Genomic DNA, 20193 nt, shown 5'->3' on the forward strand with positions numbered 1-20193 from the left:
GTGAGAGACAGTGTTACTAGGTGGTAGTGGCGCATTCACAATTTTCTGTATTCTTTTTTACGAGGGGGAGGGAGGGTGAGGGGCACGTGCCTCGTATGCCACCTTATGCGTACGACACTGAAGGAAGACCGTGGTGCGATGGCTTTGGAATGGCCGCACATGGCGTAGGTTGTCCAAAACAAGTTGGCGCTGTCCAAATGCGGCTAGCACTCTGCGAATTAAGATCATTTGGCAGCTTTCTGTGCCTTTGGTTTTCAATCGCAGCCTGTTTGCCTCCAAAATAAAAAAAGAAGCCCCAAATAGGCGGAGTCTCCCTCCGAAGCGCTGCTGTGAAAACCCCTTCGCCCGCGGGCCCTTGCTCAAGAAAATGCACGAGCGTTCCCCTGGCGACAGCCAGTGTTCTTGGATTTAGGCGCATGGCAAGAGACCGCAGGCCGCGTGAATTATTCTGGCGCCCATATATGGACAGCGTCTATCGCAACCCATGGTGCCTCTTCAGGGAAGCTGAACGCCGCAATGTCCCATAGCACCGCCTCAGGGTGCTCAAAATTATCACTTGCCGTTCACTAAGCAGCGATGAGTATTATCTGTCGAACGTTCCCTTCCAGCCATTGCCCGCCACTGTCTTCCTTATTATAGCTCGGTTGTAGTGGTTGCACAGACGAGAGTAATGCAAGTGAGTCGTCGGATGACATCTGCTGTCGTTAAGAGGAAGCTTTAGCTCGGGCCCAACTCCGACGCGGCCTATTCAAATACATGTAAAAACGCAAAAACGTTTTTCTGAGATAACCCTTGGACCGATTTTAATGAAATTTGTTGCATTTGAGAGAGAAAGTTAAATTCTAGTGACTGTTGGAAGCGGAATTTTGATTTAGGGCTTGAATTTTGTTAAAAGGATTTTCAAAAATTCAGACGTTTGAAAAAAATAGAAGCACGAAGTTTACAAGCTAATAGCTCTGCATCAAGAACAGATATCGCGATTCTGTAAACGGCATCCATTAGACCATTCAAAGTGGACAAATTTGATGTGTCAGTTTACATCTTACGTGAATTTGTTACGTTGTTTACGAAGGTTCTGCAAAAGTTGTAATTACACATTACTCCATTTTTTGAGGTTCATGTGTAACATATCAATTTTGTCCGCTTTAGACGTGCTATAAGGTGCAATTCACAGAGTTGCGATATCATTTTTTTCTGGCTGAGTTACTGAGTTGTAAACTTCATAGTTTCGTTTTCTGAAAATTTGCGATTTTTGCCAAATTTTTATAAAAATTTCACGACCTAAATCGAAAATTCGAAACCAACAGTCACTAGATTTTAAGCTTTTCTTTTAAATGCAGCAAACCCCGTCAAATTTAGTGCAGTGGTTGCCGAGAAAAACGAATTCTCCTTTTACATGTATTTAGATAGGAGCACCCGAGCTAAAGCTTCCTCTTAAATGGAAGACATAAAGAAACCAACTAGGCATATAAACTTAGAAGGGCACAAATGCTATACTACTCTTTGAAGCAGTATTTTATGAAGAATTCCAACTACGAAGTCACTTTAATGCGATACACACTCGTATTTACCCGAAATATTTGCGAAGATCCCGGAGACTCATCGGTGGCGCTGTAAATTTTACTTGTTAATAAGGCACTCCCTCTAGAAGGATGGCTAGTGACTTTATCATCCTCTCTGGTGCCATTCGTAAGACGTAAAAAGCAGCGGAACAATTTTCATTGCCGTACGACGTCACTCGAGTAATAGTTGGCCAGAAACTCGTCGTGCGAATGCTGTCCTGGTGAGGGCGCGTGCCGTGTGTCTTCAACCTACGCGTTGGACTGCGCAAAAAAATCACACCAACACACTCCTGTTCAAACAATGGCTGCCTGCGCTAGGCTGCCCTTTTTATTCGTCCACGACTTGGGCTGCATCGCTTGCGCGTGTCTTCGCTTCCGCTGTCTTCTTGCGCTCCACCCTTTCAGACTAATTAATGAACCGACGCGGCGGTGCCGCTCATCTCGGAGGAAGTAGGTGGCACAGGGGATGCAGTGGCAACAACACAATTACGCACGCACACTCACACAGGTGACCGGACGCCTTTGCGACGACAGCCTTCGATTCGTCCAAAGCAATGGCGCCACAAGCGCGGCCGCACCACTGTGTCTCTCCCACGTGGTTGGCCAGCGCAGTCGTCGTCACAGCCGCCCATCGTGCACTTTGAGTGGTGACTTCGGGAACACTGTGCGGCATAGCCGCCTGCTCAACGACGAAGGAGCACTTTTTTTTTTTCGGGAACAAAAGGCAAGCGGAAACTTGGGGTGACTATCAGCCGAGTTTTGTCTACAACAACTCTGCGTGTACACTCCTGTAGCAATTAAATTCGGTTGCCGATTTGGAACGACTAACACTTTTCTGAGTCAGAGAACGCGACCAGTTCAGTAAGCAAGTTGAGGCGGAGTGGCCAAGATTCACGGTGCTATGAGCGCAACAACACAAAGTGTTTGAAAGTCGAAGCTGCTGTTATAGGGAGGGAAGGTGCACATGGGTGCATGAAAGTGTCGTTTTGAACAAGCAATTTAATCAAACTCTATTCATTATAGTAATCTGCTACATGGCCCTCGCCAAGAATAGCGATCTGTTGAGTGGTTTTTGTTTGGATAATACGCAACCGCCACCTAGCGTACTTGAGGAACGCGTTTTTCAACATGACGGTGCTTCTTGCCGAGCTGATGTCGCGCACGCATGTAAACACAAGGCGCGGTCTCGTTATTCACGAACATACAAAAATGAGCACTAGATGTTCTATGCACAAATAAAATTAGACTTTGGCATCTTGCATGCCAAAACCACGATCTAATTATGAGTTACGCCGTAATGTGGGACACGGGTTTCATTTTCACTACCTGGGGTTCTTGAACGTGTACCTAAGACATAGCGTTTTTGCCTTGCGCCTCCATCGGAATGTGGAGGTTGGGACCGAACCCGCGACCTCTCAGCTGACGCGGAGGGTTCTTTCTGTGCACGATAGTAAGAGTTGCGAGATCATAAATATGGACGCCTAATATACCGCTGCTTACAGCGCTGATGGCGGTGGAAAGTCCACAATGCACGTGACCGCTTCGCAATATTGGGTGCGTACATCCTGATAGCGCTTCATTACATGCCTTTTGGTGGTATATATTTTATAAACTCCGAGGACCTGAGAATATGTGACACGCCCTGGAGTTGTTGGAACAAATCGAGGCGCTACCTACTTCAGCTGGAGTGCGGTGAACTAGCTGTTGCAGTTTAACTGAAAGTGCACCGCCATGCTAGATGCATGCGTTGGCGAAATAAAAGCTCTCAATATTGATTTATTTTTGTTTCGTTTGGCTCCTGTTGGGGAACATGTGATAAAGCAAGTGTGTCGTTTGAAGAGGCATACGTTCGTTGCCCTTTAAGCTTAAGCCGCTAGATTTGAGAAATTGTTTCGGATGCAATGTGTCGTCGACATTGCATGCCACAGAACATTTAACAGCACGTTTACTACTCCGAAATGCATACGCGCTGCCAGAAATTGACCACTAAGGATCTGTTTGTCGGCAGACTTAAAATTCGTCTGCTGTTGTGTGCCCATACGGAGACAATGCATTTATGCTCTAGAGGGGATGGTCGTGGACAAGCTACTTTCTTGCTACACTTTCTTTCGTAGAAACGTTCACGATGTGATAAAATAGTGTATCATGCAACATCTGAAAATGACATACCTCTGGTGAGATGAACGAAAATGTTTCTGTCATAGTGACTAGAATGTTTCGGAGCAAGCAGAAGCTCCACATATACTTGTCCGGCGGAGTAAAGACATGAATCTCGTTCGACAAATTACAACTTACAGCAACAAATAAAAGCGCAGACAGTGATGCAAACCGATACAAAATATAACCTACATTGACAAAAACAAAAAGCAAAGATAAAATGCGGCGACAAGGGTCCTTAGGGCCAAACAAAGCCTTGAGCACACTGAGCTACCAAAAAAGGCTTGTTTCGAGACAGGTGTGCTAAGAGCGCATGTACTCATTATTTTCGTTGAACATGCGTTAAGCCGATGATTAAATGCGCGTGAGTGGCGATGTTAACGATGGCAAAGTTCTTTCGGAAAAGTGTTCATGGAAAACACACACCATAAAGCTGAAACATCACGCATAGGCTCACCACACTCGAGAAAACTCGGAGGGTATCCTTCCTTATGGGGTCTCACCTACCTCACTACATCTTCTGACAAGAGAACGCATGTTACTCAGAGAGGAGGGTAGACGTCGCGTGCTGTTTCGTTAACTGTACTGTGACTTTCCCTTGGCCATTCAATCTACACGTTTCTATTCTCAAAGGATGCTCATCATCTTTATCAGGGAACATGGTACACGACATCTCTAGCTGATACTCTCCAAGAAATCTACGCGTACGAAGTTTGCGAGTTTCCACAAAAGTAGACTGTTTTAGTTTCGTAACATCACCCAAAATCTTTCTGCAGTACGCTTGGCTTTGTTGTGTCTCTTTTTTTGCGTTTAATTAAGGACGTTCCCATGTAAGCCGTTGTTTTTCTCGCAACATGCGTACTGAAAGGAACTAAATATCCTGGGTCCCCGTGTTAGTTAACGTGCACTTCACGGTCCAAAAATAAATAGTACTTGTAAAGAAACCTGTTCTTCGGCCAGGAATGTTAACGTCCCACTGGTATTGAAAAACTCAGCATCGTCGCGCTCGGGTCCTTGCCAGAAGCGACAGATAGGTGGCGCTTGCCCGAAGAGTTGTGACGAGAGCAGCGCGACCAGATTTTGCGGCCACATTCGACGGAAGATTCGATAGGCGAGGTTTTCTTGGTTTTCCTTCTTGTGACTGTTCGAAGAGTGTCTAGTGATGAGATCCAACAGCAACGCTTGCGCGCAATTAGCAAGTAAACTGTATAGCATAAACACGAACGAAGCACTCGAACAGACTGACCACATGGCGACACGAGCCCTGTTTCTGAACATTCGAGGTGGCGGCGGTGCCCGCCGGTGCCGAGTACACTAAGGGTCAGTACCCTAGATTCGGTTCTTTTTTGTCTTCATCGTTCACATCCATCAGGGACTAAACCTCGGCCCTTTATACTCGTTCATGTGCGTCACGTCAAGCGCGATATTTGCACCGTCGCGGTAAGAAGTTGTCACGCAAGCACGCTTGCTTAGACCCCCTGGCGCACAGTTCGTGAGCGGCGCCCCGGAGCGAATAAAGAGAGCGCCACAGCTGCGCCAAGCTGGGCGGCACCCGCCGAACGCGCAGCGACAGACGCGCCCGCGGTGGCGACTCCGTCCGGCGTCTTCTTCTCGCGGGCTCGAGAGCCGGTGGTGGTACGCGAAGAAAGTCGACGAACGACGGCGCCGTTTTGGTCCGTGCACGTTACACGCGATTCAAGGGTGGTTCGGCTTCTTCCGAGGGCGGGGCCTGGTGGAGGCGCGAGGAAGGTCCCGGTGTCCGTCGCACTATCTGTGCACCACGAAGTACGAGAAGAGCCGGTGTAGGAGCAGCACCGCCGACACCAGCAGCAGCGACGACAGCGACCGCTCGGCCAGGTTGCCCTGGCGTCCGTGCTGCATGGCCGCCGGCTTCTCGCCTGCGACACGCAAATCACAGAGGCTACAAATTAACGCGGCTTCACGACACGAAAAGAGTGACGAAAACAGAAAGCAGAATGCTTTGGTACATCCTAATATTTCGTGCCATGTGATCCACCGATTGTATAGGGTGCATAACAAATAGCTAACGAGCTCAGAAATACGCATTCACGCTTAGACAAAAACGAATAGAGCTCAGACAGAGTGTTGTTTTACAACAGGTTTCTATTTTCTCACAAGCATGTGCACACACACCAAGACAGACAAACACACAACGTGTCGTAGCCCGTGGCTAGCACCGAATTGATAAGCCCTATCCTCTGTGCGACGTACACAGAAATTTTAGCTTTTTATCTGACAATTCTATTGACCCCATGCTGACACAACCATCGCCAAGACGTGCAATCTCAGTCGTGCAATTCTTTTAACAAGTGCTAAGGCGTATCTCGGAAAGACCGGACGCCGCCTGAATGAGCGACTTCGAGAGCATAATTATAATGTCTACAGCTGTGTTTTCAGTCTCCTTGACATTCACGTACGAAATTGTGGTTATTAGTATATAGGGCTGAAGACTGTTCGGTGCTGGGAAAATGTGCTGGCCAGGCTACACGATTGATTTTGGAAGCAGCTAAGATTGCGTGTAGTACCATGAGAATTTAAAAAACGCAAAAGGCTTTACCTCTATTTGGCGCGTTCGTCCGATCATCTATGTCAGTAAAATGCTGCCAAGTTACTCGAAGCGCTGCTCATTTGCAGCTAACGCAACTTCTTTTTTTTTACTTCTTCTGACACGTGCTTGTGAGACATGAATCTAAATAAATGCAAGAACAAATTACCGTTGAGCACGTGCACCGTGATGTTTGCAGGGTCTGCGTAAGATGGTATGCACGAGTAGTTGCCAGAGTCCCGAGTGGCTGCGTCAAGAACCTGGGCGAAGAAAGTAGAACGGTCAATCCGCGGGCACATATCCATGCTTTGTACGGGTAAGAATTTTTTTCTTTTTTTACAACAGCACATCAGAATATGGTAGTGTTGTCTCTTGCCACAGAATACGTCGTGAATTGCTTTTTCCGCGATCTTAAACCACGCGCAAACAAAAATACAGGGTTAAAAATACACTGCACGAGGAGTTGGGAAGAAAGAAAACACTGAAGCAAACCAAAGTTACGAGGCCTATGGGTATGTGGCCTTGAATCTTACTTTTTAAAAGAGTCATAAGCAATGGACTTTGCTTAAACGAGTATCTTAATACGTTCAGCAGAAGTGATCATTTCCTACTATGAAGAATAAAACTGATGACCAGCCATTACAAAATCGTATAATCGTAAACTATAAGTAACAGAGGTCCTGTTTCCTGCTAATGGGCGCAGATGCTGTTCGCGCTGTGATGTGTCCTCCTCTGCCTTACAATATCAAACAGCACTGTTACGGAATGCTGTGCCAAACCAGAGTTTTCGTTTCTTCTCGCCTGATTTCTCTTTCATTTGGCTGGAACCTTCACACAACTGCTATCCTATCTCACTTATCATCATCGCTTTCGATGAGCTCACAACTTAATCTTAAAAAAAATGTTTCATCTAATCTATAAAGCCATAGCCGCACAAGCCTCGTGCAATGCATCGGCCCGGGTCTACTATGCATGGCATGCGAGGTTCAGAGATATCCCACCACCGGTGCCACAGCGGTACTGGCCTCATCGCAGAATAGCCTGAAAGACTCGCCTCTAAACACGAACCTCCTCAGACTGAAGGAAAACAAATACCCGGTGCCATTTATTTCACATGGTTTTTCGATGAAGTGATGCAGTGAGACGCACTTTATTTTATATGGACACTCCAGGCGCATCTTTCATTTATGGACATTCCAAGCACGATAACATCGTCGCCGCGCGCCGTACACACTTAAACAAATGTATGCACCCTTTAGGTCCTATATTGCCACACAACAATAATCGTCATCTGTCTTGGTTGCGTTTCCTTTCTTGAAAAGGCTGCGCTGCTGCCCGCTGAGGTGCAAGTTTTGCCAGCCAGTTGCGACAGCGGCGTCAAGTTTTCTTGGACAATGCGCCACGTCCGCCCCTCTGCGTCGCGAGATTGCCGAAATGAGTTCGACGAACCAGGCTTTGTGACGGAACCCGCCACCGCCGACCTGGTCTGCTGTGAACAAGGGAGTCCCCGAGGGAACGTAGTTCGAGGCCCCTTCCCACGCACCGTTCCTGACGTCAGCCCCGAGTTCTGCGAAGACCGTCTGACCTCGGTTGAGGACCGTAAACCTGTGCGGAAGTGTGTGTCTGTAATCCCTCGCGCAAAGAGGCGGCTAGTCTACGGTGCCTGGTCGGCCGTTTCCCTCACCTTGGGATCGAGGGGGGACCGAGTGTTTATAAACCACTGTTGTGCGTCTGCTCAGTGTACTTTCTCTAGCAGTCATGCTAGACTGATGAACTGCAACGTCCTTATATAGATACTGTAAATAAACCTACATTCCTCGTTCTCGATGAGAAGGAGTCCTTCCCTTCAACAACGTCCTCAGCGTGGATAAGTTGGACGACGGCATGGGCCAGCTACCATCTAATTCATGCCCGACTCCAATCTTGACAACTGATTACGAGCGATAGGATTGACCTCACATTCCTCACAACTGGCTGACAGCGGTGAGATGGACTTTGCGACATGGTGCTGTGTCTGCGGTGAGTGCTTGGTTCTTGCTTTGACTCATTTGGCTTAATTTGTGGTTGTTCTGTTCAGAACTGTAGGGAAGCTAGATTGTTGATTCTTAACTAGGTTGTGTTTTCCTAGGTAGATTTAGCGAGAAGAACCAAGGCAGTAAAGCAGCAATCATGGAGTTAAAGACACTGCTGAGAGACGAGTTGTTGATTATTGGTGAGGAACTGGGCCTAGAGGTGCGCCAGGAAATGCTAAAATCGGAATTATTGCAGCTAATTTCCGAACAGGCCAGTGAGGAAGAAATTGAAATCGGGTTGGAACTTCTGAAAAAGAGAGAAGAACGAGAGAGAAAAGAAAAGGAGAGAGAGGAACGCGATAAAGATCGCGAGTTAAGAAAAATGCAACTGGAACTTGAAAGCAAACGTTTGGAGGTGTCTCAAGGAAGTTAAGGGGTTCTGCGATGATCAAGTGTGACAGAATCGTACAGCGTGGACAGGCTATTAAAGCCATTTGAGGTCGGGACCGACATAGGCTGGTTCCTAAGCAATTTTGAAACGACTTGCGAGAAGATGAACTTCGGTCCGAGTACATGGCCACAGCGGTTGCTGTCTATGTTGCCGTGTGAGGCGGCGGAAGTAATTGCCAGACTCAGTGCGGAAGATGCATATGCTTATGCGGAAGTGAAGGCGAGTCTTCTGAACAAATATCGCCTTTCAGCCGAAGCTTTTCGGCAAAGGTTTAGAAACACAGGGAAGAAAGATAGCGAGGGGTATCCGGAGTTTGCATACGGTTCAAGGCCAACCTAGTCGAGCGGCTGAAAAGCGCGGAAGCGTACGACAGCAGAGACATTATCATTCAATGCATGTGTCTAGAGGTGTTTTACAAAAGCATCCCCCAAGCTGTGAAACAGTGAGTGCAAGGCAGAGGAAATGTAAACATTGTGGAGAGGGCGGCGGAATTAGCCGAAGAGTAGGCCACGCGTAGAAAGTTGAACGCCGAGGATGGTAAATGGGATGGTCGAAATGGACCGCGGGAACCATTTCCGTCCATAAACGCTTCGCAGACTAGACGATCGGAGCCTGTAGACGTTGAGGAAAAGCCCGCAGAAAAGAGCGAGGAGAAACCTAACGGGGAAATCGTATAAAAAGAGCAGAAAAAATATTAGAATCTTTTAGACCAATCCGCTGCTATAAGTGCCACAAACTGGGACATATCGCTGTGAACTGCGAAAAGCCCAGCGTAGATTTTTCCTATGTATATGAAAAAGACGAGAATATGGAACTTTTAAGCCCATATCTTCACGACCTGCAAGTTAATGGCAAACCATGCAGGGTGCTAAGAGACAGTGCCGCAACGATGGACATTGTCCATCCGTCTTACGTGACGGTAGATGACTTCACCGGAGAAGTAGCATGGATCAAAGAGGTTGTAGAAGAACACAGCGTGTGTCTGCCCGTGGCCAAAGTCAAAATCAGTGGACCATTCGGGGAGCTAGTAACCGAGGCTGCAGTTTCCAAATTTTTGTCAGGGCAGTACCCTTACATTTTTTCAAATCGTTCGAATCGGTTACTGCGTGACAAAGGGCTTAAACTGGGAGAGGGCGTAGTACAGGCATTGGCGCGAGGCCAAGCTCGTAAAATCGCGTCGCTTTCGGCTGAAAATGCACAAGCGGCTCCAGCGGACGCAGCAAATGAGATAACTTCAATAACCGAACCAGAGCTAGGCTCGAGGGATGAAAAAACAGTTGAGGAAAGCCTGCCAGCTGACCAGCCCAACGAGAGCGTATCGCCAGGTTGTCAAAGTTCACCCCTGCAGGAAGAGCCCACTGATGCACTCGCAAGCGATACAGGGTCATTACTATCACCGGCCTCAAAGAATTTTGATCAGCTCTTACGTGTGGACAGAGAGTCACTGGCAGCGGAGCAAAAGAATGATGGCAGCTTAGCTAAATTACACCACACAGCTAAAGAAGGCATTACTAGGCGCAACGTGAAGATACAAGAGAGAGGAGGATTGTTGTATCGGCACTACAGAGATCGAAAATGTAGGATTTTAGATGAGTTTGTCGTACCTAGTAAATACAGGGAGGACCTTTTGAGTCTCTGTCATGGAAATGGGTGGTCCGGTCACCTAGGCAAAAACAAATCAAAGGGAAGATTGCTGATGGAATACTACTGGCCTGGCTGTTTCAAAGAGGTAGAAAACTTTGTAAGATCATGCTACGCCTGCCAGCGCTCGGGTAAACCAGGAGAGACATGAAAAGCTCCACTGAAGGTAGTGCCCTTAATAACAGAACCTTTCAGACGATTTGTAATAGACACGGTAGGGCCCCTTCCAAAAACAAAATCGGGCTACAGGTACTTGTTTACCATGCTGTGTCCGGCTACAAAGTTTCCAGAAGCAATCCATCTGAAAGAGCTCAGCTCCACCGAAGTAGTAGACGCGCTTTTGACAGTGTTTGCACGAGTTGGGTTTCCAGCCGAAATTCAGGCGGATCAAGGGTCAGTATTCACCAGCGCACTGACTTGCACATTCTTGCAAAAGTGTGGGGTAAAGTTGATACACAGTTCCATCTATCACCCTCAGTCAAATAGTGTAGAGAGGTGGCATTCACTGCTTAGGCGAGTTTTGCGAGCGCTCTGTTACGAGCACAAGGAGGACTGGGAGAGCTGTCTCTCGGCAACTCTGTTTGCTTTGCGAAAGGTTCCACATGAGGCTACAGGGTTCTCGCCAGCAGAACTAGTGCATGGGAGGACACTCCGTTTTCCACTGAGATTGTTAAGAGAGATGTGCAAGGAAAGAGTCCAACAGTGGTTGAATACATGCTAAATCTGCTGGAACGGCTAAGCGCAACTCAAGAACTAGACGAAAAGAACATGGCAGTGGCTCAAAAGAACGCCAAATTCTATAACGACAAGAATACGAGGCTCCGTACGTTTAACGCTGGAGACCAGGTAATGATCCTCAAACCTTCAAGAAAGAACAAGCTTGAAGTTCACTGGGACGGGCCCATTAAAGTATTGCACAAACTTTCATATACTAACTATGTTCTGAAAATGCCCGGTCGCAGGAAGGAAGTGAGGATATATCACTGCAATTTGATGAAGCCTTATGTAGAGTGGAGCGGAGTCGTTAACTGTACCATCAAAGAGCAGCATGACGCTAGTACCAAGCTTGAGGAGTATAAGGTGACCTCCAACTCTGAAATCGGCCTAGAAGAAGTAGTAAAACATTCGGTAAACTCGCACGCTCTAAGACCAGAGCAGCTAGATGAGCTAAAAGGGGTGTTAGGGGAATATCTCGACAGATTCAGCGATCGGCCAGGTAAAACCGAGCTAATAACGCATGAAATAGAGCTGACATCAACCGAACCCGTAAGATCAAAGCCTTACAGGGTATCTCCAAGAGAGAGAGAAATTATGGAGGCAGAGATACAGCGCATGCTAGAGTTGGGAGTTAATGAACCCGCTGAGAGTGACTACACGTCACCGCTAATACTGATAAATACCCCTAACAAGGACCCTCGTACGCGTGTTGACTACAGGAAGTTAAATGCCTTCACTAGGGATCAGCTGTACCCGATACCCAACATTGAGGAACGAATTGAAAGAGTTAGCGCTGCTAAATACATTTCAACTATAGATCTCGTGCGGGGGTACTGGCAAGTTCCCATTTCAGAAAGTGCCAGCCGCTATGCCGCATTCATCTCACCTGTAGGCACTTTTCGCCCTCTCGCACTCAGCTTCGGGCTGAAGAACGCACCATTTAGCTTCTCTAAATTAATGGATATTGTCCCAAGAGATTTCCAGGAGTTCACCTTGCCACATCTTCATGTAGCAATATTTTCGGACAGCTGGGAACAACACGTATCGCACCTCAAACAGCTGTTCTCACGGTTGAGGGTTGAGGCTTAATGATGAAAGCGTAAAAGTGTACATTTGGTTGTTCGCAGGTTACTTATCTGGGCCATGTTGTCGGCCATGGCATGAGACGGCCTGCCGAGTTGAAAATAGCTACGACTGGAAAATTTTGTCAGCCGCGCACGAAAACAGACACTCGTTCATTTTTGGGGCTTGTGGGGTACTATCAACGGTACATTCCGAATTACTCGCAAATGGCAAGTCCATTAACGGACACCCTCCGAAAGGGAGCACCGAGTAGCGTACACTGGGATAAGGAGAAAGAGAACGATTTCCAAAGTTTGAAAGCGCTATTGGTTTCTCGTCCTGTGCTTCGCGCGCCAGACTACACAAAGGAATTCATAGTTCAATGCGACGCCAACGACAGATGTATGGGCGTGCTACTTAGTCAGGTCGGCGACAATAACGAGGAACATTCTATCCTCTATGCCAGCCGTAAACTAAATGTAAGAGAGGAAGCCTACAGCGCTTCAGAGAAGAAATGCGTTTCTTTAGTTTGGGCCGCCCGAAAGTTGTCGTGTTACTTGTACGGAGCGAAGGTCATCTTGGAGACCGACCACTGTCCTCTGACGCGGCTCAATCAAATCTCTCACAAAAATGGCCGCTTGCTCCGACGGAGCCTCACTCCCCAAGAGTACAACTTCTCCGTTAGATATAAGAAGGGAAAGTTGCATAGCATTGCGGAAGGTTTGAGCAGGCTAATTTGAATTCTGCGTTTAAGGGTCCCGTCTAAATTTTAGGGTTACTATTGTTAATTTTGTTAAGCCAAGAAGATCCCCTCCCATTTAGCAGGATTCCCTCTATAATTTCTGAATTTGTCAGCACGAAATTGCTTCAAAAATTGGCATAACGAAATGCAGCATTTTTTGCTTCTGCACTTATGTTTTCTTTGAAGCCTAGCGGGTCTGAAGTGAGAGCCAAGGTACGTCATCTCGGCGCAGAGCCGTGTTGTGGGGTTCGTTTTGCAATTTCCTGTCCTTGTTGGAGGCTTTGGGGCGGTGACATCATTACACAAGTGGTCACTGCGAGCCAAGGCATCACCCCCTGGCCACCAGCCGTTCTCTTCCTGCCCAGCGATTGTCAGCTCTGGACAGTCGAGATTTTCCGAGCCATCGAGGCGCTGTTAAGAACGGCCCGCTGAGGTGCAAGTTTTGCCAACCAGTAGCGACAGCGGCGTCAACTTTTCTTGGACAATGCGCCACGTCCGCCACTCTGTGTCGCGGGATTGCCGACATGAGTTCGACGAACCAGGCTTTGTAACCGAACCCGCCGCCGCCGGCCTGGTCTGCTGTGAACAAGGGAGTCCCCGAGGGAACGTAGTTCGAGGCCCCTTCCCACGCACCGTTCCTGACGTCAGCCCCGAGTTCTGCGAAGTCCGTCTGACCTCGGTTGACGACCGTGAACCTGTGCGGAAGTATGTGTGTGTAATCCCTCGCGCAAAGAGGCGGCTAGTCTACGGTGCCTGGTCGGCCGTTTCCTTTATCTTGGGATCGAGGGGTACCGAGTGTTTATAAACCGCTGTTGTGCAGCTGCTCAGTGTACTTTCTCTCGCAGTCATGCTAGACTGATGAACTGCAACGTCCTTATGTAGATACTGTAAATAAACCCACATTCCTCGTTCTCGATGAGAAACAGTGCTTCCATTCATCAACGTCCTCAGCGTGGATAAGTTGGACGACGGCATGGGCCAGCTACCATCTAATTCATGCCCGACTCCAATCTTGACAACTTATTACGAGCGATAGGATTGACCTCCCAATTCTGACAGCGCTCGCTACTTTCCTGTCGAGAATGCTCTTTCTTGATGATAGCGCGCGTGCCGTTCGTGACTTGGAAGTACCGGGCTCGCAGGGTTAACGAAAGGAAATGCGGACAAGACAGATGACGATTATTATTGTGTGGCAAGATACGACCCAAAGGATGTAATTTTGCTTAAGAGTGATGAGCGAGTGAAACTTGCGAGCGTTACTGACAATCGCGGCTCAAACTCGTGCACGCAAGGGGGGAAAGCTGCTGCGTACGGCGTGGTCTCGCGGGCGCCTTATCTTGAAAGCGATCTGTGACGTGACAATGTGCGCGGTCGCGCGGGTCTCATCGTCAAAGCAATCTGCGATTTCGACAAAGTCCACCAAGTGTTGTTATCTTCATATGCGCTGTGCTTTCGACGCTTAAGGGCAAGATATACTCCGGCGTAACGCGCGCGCGCGGCCACGCGCGTCGCGGTTAAGCGACGTCGGTGAAAAGCGCGCAGTCTACAGTCCGGCGTCACGGCGTAGCCGGCGTGCCCAAGTGAGCTTGGCGAACTCAACGCCGCCGGCGCGGAGATAGAGCGTGTTCTATTTCACGCGGCTGACGCTAGACCAGAATGCACTGCGCGCTGTAGCGGCAGCGAGCAGAAGGCTGAATGGCGGCCTGCGGGGCGCATACTGACAGTGCGGCTGTGGTTTTTTCACCATCCATGACTGATGACAGCGCGAGTGAGGACGCCTGCTTGAAGCGATTCGCAACCATCCATGTGTATACGATGTGAAACGCATGGACTACCGCGACACAGAGCGGAAGAACAACGCGTGGGAAGCTAAACGAAAGCAGTGTGGTCTCGCCACAGGTAAGCTGCATTTCGCAGCTCTGTACTAGCTGGTGGTAGTCGCCGAGTTGAGGGCGCTTGTCGAATAGCTTTCGTATGTACATGGTCCGCTTCCGTTTTTGACGTAGGCGACGCACTAGCGATATGAGTGCGATGTTCTGGCTGTCAGGACAAGTTAACGCCATGCCGCAAAAGTTTTCGTTTTAGGCGCGCGGAAGGAGAAAAAGCGCGCGCTCTACCCGAACGGCCCGCAGCCGTGAAGTTGCGCTCCCGGACGCAGAGATGGCGCCAGCCTCGAGCTGCTTGCGCACGCCGAACTGTAGAGGAAGCAAGTTTCTTGCACCCCTGGCGTCGCTAGCGCAGCGTATCCGACTTCGCCTGCCGCGGCCTGGCGCGCCGAGAACGTCGGACTATATCTTGGGCTTTAGTTCGCGTTGCAGCGACAGGCAGCAGCAAGGTCAATTCGTTCGCTGCTGCTACCGCGCTTCCTTACTCCAGAGCTGTTACAGCGAATTTGCGCGGTCATCGATAGATAAGTGTTCATGTTTGTGTGTGGGCGCGTGACGCCTTGCTTGTTAACTTTAGTTTCGCCCGAAAGGCGAAGCATCGATTACGATAACAAATAAGTACACACCCAAGCAAAGTAATGATAGTAGTTTCATCGGCCGCATAAAGTTAGCAACATTGGCTTACTAACTGAAGTAAGCATGGTGTCAGCGCGCACAAGCAAACATGAACACATCAGCGCTCGATCTGCCATTTCATGCTCTCCCTCCTAAGTCTTTATTTTCCTTTTTGGCGCAATAATTTATTCATTAGATGAACACCTCACACTCGATGAGCGCGGATACTCGCTGTCAGAACGCCAGTGTGCGCAAGCGCGGCAGCAACAGCGAGCGAGGTCACCTTCGTCCGGTCTATCGCTTCAACTTAAGAGCGGCGAGAACACCGCCTGCACAAAGGTACGAGCTGTTTGCAGGTCCCTTTCTAGATACGGCGACAGCGCCCGGCCGGGCAGACTACGCACTTGTTGGAGTAGTCGAAGTCGCCTCTGCTGCCTCCCGCTTTGCCCCATATATGTCGCGCGAGATTTAGCCGCGATCGCCCGTTCCTCTTGCGCCCGGCGGACTCTCCATACGTCGCAGATGGCTTTCAGGACGCAGCGGCCTAGGCGCGCGCTCACGGCCGACGGTGCCGCCCCCCGGAGCATACCTGGAGCCTGGAGACGGTGGTGGCTGGTCCCCGTTCGGTGACGACGCGAATTCCCTCCCGACGGCTCGAGTCGTAGTTGATCATGCGGTCATCGTGGTACCAGAAGACGTACACTGGCGGCGTTCGTGTGTCCGTCACCACGCACGTCAGGTTGATGGTGTTGCCGCTCTGGATGTACAGGTTGCTGCCCTCCGGTATGCGTGCCTTTGCCACTGCGACGGGTTCAAAGAAGCGGCTTCAGGGGAGAGGTTGGGAGTTGGAATCAGTGCTCACGTGCAGACAGACAGAAGGCGTGGCGCCGGCTGCAAACGCAGCGCGTTTGCTCAAGACACGCAAGAAACTACAGGTACAACTCCGAGCAATTTTTTACGGTGTACTTTCTTGTTTGTTTCAGTAGTAGCTCAGTTGTGGACGGCGCAAGAGTCTTGTCTTTTTTCCTCGACTTCATTTTAGTAGCTTATCCAGAGTGGGAACGGTTTGACTACGCCCCTCTGGCGCGAACTATAAGTTATCAATCGTGATATGAAGAGGCACACGCTAAAATTAAATGCTTCTTCAACTCGGCAATATATTCCGGGAAGTCTGAAACTGAATGAATTCCGTCATTGTGGAGCCAGCGAAAGCGTTTAACACTGCATGCCTGAAGAATCCTTGTTTTTCTTTTTCTTTTTTACTATTGTCCACGGGCGGAGTGAGAACGCATCACATTACGTTTCTTTCTTTCAGGGAACGAGTTTCTAGTGGATACGAATGTCAGAGTGTGCTAAAGCGCACCGCTTGTCGTCTAACCGCTTGTGCGTGCTCACGGTCAATGGCTATAGAATCTGGAAGATTGCTTAGCCTTATCGCAAGCTGACACCCGTATAAACAAGCCACTAGGGCCCCTCACGCTGATCGAAGCAGGCAAACTTAACCTACTACTGAACTTAGAGACAAAAAAAATTGCCAGGACCTGACAATATAGTCCAAATTGATTTTCTCCAAGGTATACTGAGTGGATGGCCACATACCTGTTATTACTATTTAACAAGTCACTGTTCTCAAGCACCCTTCCTAAGGAACGAGAAACAGCAAAAGTAATACCTGCCGTGGTTGCTCAGTGGCTGTTATGTTGGGCTGCTGAGGACGAGGTCGCGGGATCGAATCGCGGCCAGGGCGGCCTTATTTCTATGGGGGCGAAATGCGAAAACACCCGTGTACTTAGATTTAGGTGCATGTTAAAGAACCCTAGCTAGTCGAAATTTCCGGAGTCCTCCAGTACGGCGTGCCTCATAATCAGAAAGCGGTATTGGCACGCAAAACCCCGTGATTTTTTTTTTTTTTACGCGAAAGTAATACCAGGTCATAAATGAGGAAGTAAAACTGAACTTTCTACCGACAAGTCTGATTAACACGCACATTATGAAAACTATTGGAGCACATTGTCTTAAAGTACATAACCAAGCGCTTTGAAAAAGAAGAAACACTTACAGCTTGTCAGCACAGTTATTGCAGAGGGAATTCACGATCACAAAGCTAATTTAAGTAATTGATTCCCCATATATCGATAAGTTATAATTGACAGAAACAAGCAGACCTAATCTTTCTGAACGTTTCAAAAGCTTTCTCTCTCGTAACAGATAAAGAACTAATTAAAACCTCAAGCTTACTTTGGCAAATGACCCTATTATTGACCATAACAAAGACTACCTTACTAACCGCCCTTAGTTTGTAGAAATAAGTCAGCAGTTTTTCCCGAAACCTACTATGATACCTAGAGTTCCACAAGGCAGCGTTTTGGCTTCAGTTTTATTTCGTATGCACATTAGTGACTTGGCCTGTAATATTTCAGTTAATGTTAGATTTCTTGCTAATGATTTCTGTCAAGCAATCGATTCTTGTAATGAGCATTTAGCCCGAAACTAAGCTCCAGCACTGATATTCAAATGGTTCAATGATTGGTAGAACAGAAATCTTTTACCTTATTATTAGGGTGGAAGCTTGGGCGAGTAGGCCGTAGTTGACAACTACGGTATATCGTCCCGGCTCCTTCCTTGTTTCTTGTGTGTGTTCGCGCCTAGTACCCAAGATGAATAGCGCAGCGCACGAATGTAGAAAAGGAAGGACAGGGACGGGCGCCTGTTCCATCTCACCTTTCTTTGCAGACGAACATACTGTACATGCGCAGCAAACAGAAGAAAAAAAAATACGCAGAAAAGAGGCGATACCCAGAGCGAGTGCATCGTTGATAAGTCACATCGCCCTTTCAACATGTGCCCACGATTGCGCTATGCCCGGCCAGGTAATCAGGCTCGAGCTGTGTCACAGCAATGGAAAGGGTGCTTACGCAGCAGTCACTTGTAAATATCCTCCGCTTCCATTATTTCTCGGTTTAACTCTTTATAGCGCTTTTTACTCTGCTCCATGTTTTTCTTCCCTGCATTCGTGCGCTACGCAATACCACCGTTATGTGCTACCTTATCAATTATGGAAAGAAGCACAGATAAGAATTCCAGTACAGTATGAATAACACCACAGATAACCTCGTTAAAGAGTACAAGCACCTCCGCTGAGAATTAACACAGGACTTCAGATGGAATCATCACGTTAACGTTACTTCAACCGCACTGAACGATTTGTTCTTTTTAGACAGATGTCCCAGTCAAGCAGCCCCAAACAAGTAGCATATAACACATATGCATTATAATGCATTACATGCATTATAATTGCATAACTGAATGCATTATAACACTTGTTTGTGTCGCCCGATCAAGACAAACAAGTACACGTGTCAATATGTTGTATTCCCACTCCTTATGTAATACCCCTAGGTGGGGTCGGTTGCTGTACCACAATGCAGACAACTAACCCTTTGCTCTTCACCACGCAGGTGCTCGTTGCTATCGTCATCCACGAGCAGCTGTCATCACCGATAACTCATTTTATCAACACGCCAGTGGAATGCGCGCTGCTGCCCCTCATCAATGAAACCGGCACGTGGTCACCTTGTACGCCATTTCGCGCCTACACCATAGGAATCGACTGTGCAACCCCATCTGTGTCAGCGCCACCATGCGACATCTGGATGCTGGATTCCCTGCGCAAGGTCCCATCGGCACTGACGCTATAGGGCTCCCGCCAAGTATAAAGCTGCCGCGATTGTCGACACCGCTCTGTAGGTTCGGTTGCTGTACCACAATGCAGACAACTAACCCGTTGCTCTTCGCCACGCAGGTTGGTAACAGGTATTCTCTTTTTGCAATGAAGTCTAGCAATTATCTTCTGGTGCAGCTGCTGAGCCCCCGGTGCTGTGTCGCTATCGATGTTGAGAGTGCTTGCGCCATTCGGTCCTTGCTTCTCTGTCAGGAGACAACGAGTCCAACCCGGGTCCCGGTAGTGCTGACCTTGTACTAAAAGAGCTGCAAAAACTATCAGCCAGCCATAAATAAATAATAACAGAAATGAAAGGCATTAAGAACCAACTACTGGCAACGAATAAGATGGTGTCCGATTTGACTTCCTGAGTGACAGTAGTCGAAAAACTTTGCGAGAGCATCATTCCGTTGCGAAATGCAATCGAAGTTCTAAAAGCAGACACTAATAAAATTACTGACCTGGCCACTTGCTTGGAACGGCGTATGGATGACGCTGAAAACCGATTACGTAGAAATAACTTAATCTTTTGTCATTCCTGATACTAATCCCTCGGAAACATTCGCCCAGTCTGAAGAAGCCGTAACCCAGCTGTGCTCTCGGCACCTTAACATTGACATAGATACAAAAGGAATTCAACGAGCACATCGTCGCGGGAGGCATACCGCTTGGCGCCGTCGCCCTATAATTGTTAAATTTACGTACTTTAAGACAAAAGATACTGTCCTATCAAATGGCCGTAAGTTCGAAAGCACTGAACAGTGTCCGCGAAGATTTTTCTAAGGCTGTACAGAACGCCCGCAGGCACCTTGTTGCTTTTGCGGAAGCAAAATCTGCTCGCTTTTCATTGCGTTACAAAACATTGCACATAGGTACTAAACGCTATATATTTGACGAGACATCACAGACCGTCAAAGAAACAGCATAGCAATCGCATTATCCCATGAATATAAGAACTCGCCTTCCCATCCCACGTAATAATCTGTCTTTTTCAGTAATTTTTACGAACATACGCAGCTTTCTGCCAAACCTGAATACGTATCAAATCTTATGTCATCATC

At 48.1% G+C, this 20193-nt stretch overlaps 2 protein-coding genes across 2 annotated transcripts in view; one reads left to right on the forward strand and one right to left on the reverse strand.

The window, feature by feature from the left end:
- Window positions 1-1850: 1850 nt before the first annotated feature.
- The window catches only part of LOC126543018 (neurotrimin-like), a 412056-nt gene continuing 393713 nt past the window's right edge, over window positions 1851-20193 (reverse strand). Inside the window, exons 4-6 of the mRNA XM_050190167.3 lie at window positions 16001-16212; window positions 6455-6545; window positions 1851-5617 (exon numbers count right to left, since the gene is read on the reverse strand). Coding sequence (XP_050046124.1) covers window positions 5487-5617; window positions 6455-6545; window positions 16001-16212 — 434 coding nt within the window. The 3' untranslated portion in view covers window positions 1851-5486. The remainder of the gene's footprint in view (window positions 5618-6454; window positions 6546-16000; window positions 16213-20193) is intronic.
- On the forward strand, window positions 9638-10540 carry LOC140216046 (uncharacterized). The gene has a single exon (XM_072286318.1). It carries the CDS (start codon window positions 9638-9640, stop codon window positions 10538-10540), a length of 903 nt encoding a protein of 300 aa, XP_072142419.1.

Source organism: Dermacentor andersoni, chromosome 2, assembly GCF_023375885.2.
Source record: "Dermacentor andersoni chromosome 2, qqDerAnde1_hic_scaffold, whole genome shotgun sequence".
Taxonomy (NCBI): domain Eukaryota; kingdom Metazoa; phylum Arthropoda; class Arachnida; order Ixodida; family Ixodidae; genus Dermacentor; species Dermacentor andersoni.

Bases quoted from the DNA above. Each gene is read 5' to 3' on its own strand.
- LOC140216046 (XM_072286318.1), top strand. From the start codon at position 9,638: ATGGACATTGTCCATCCGTCTTACGTGACGGTAGATGACTTCACCGGA.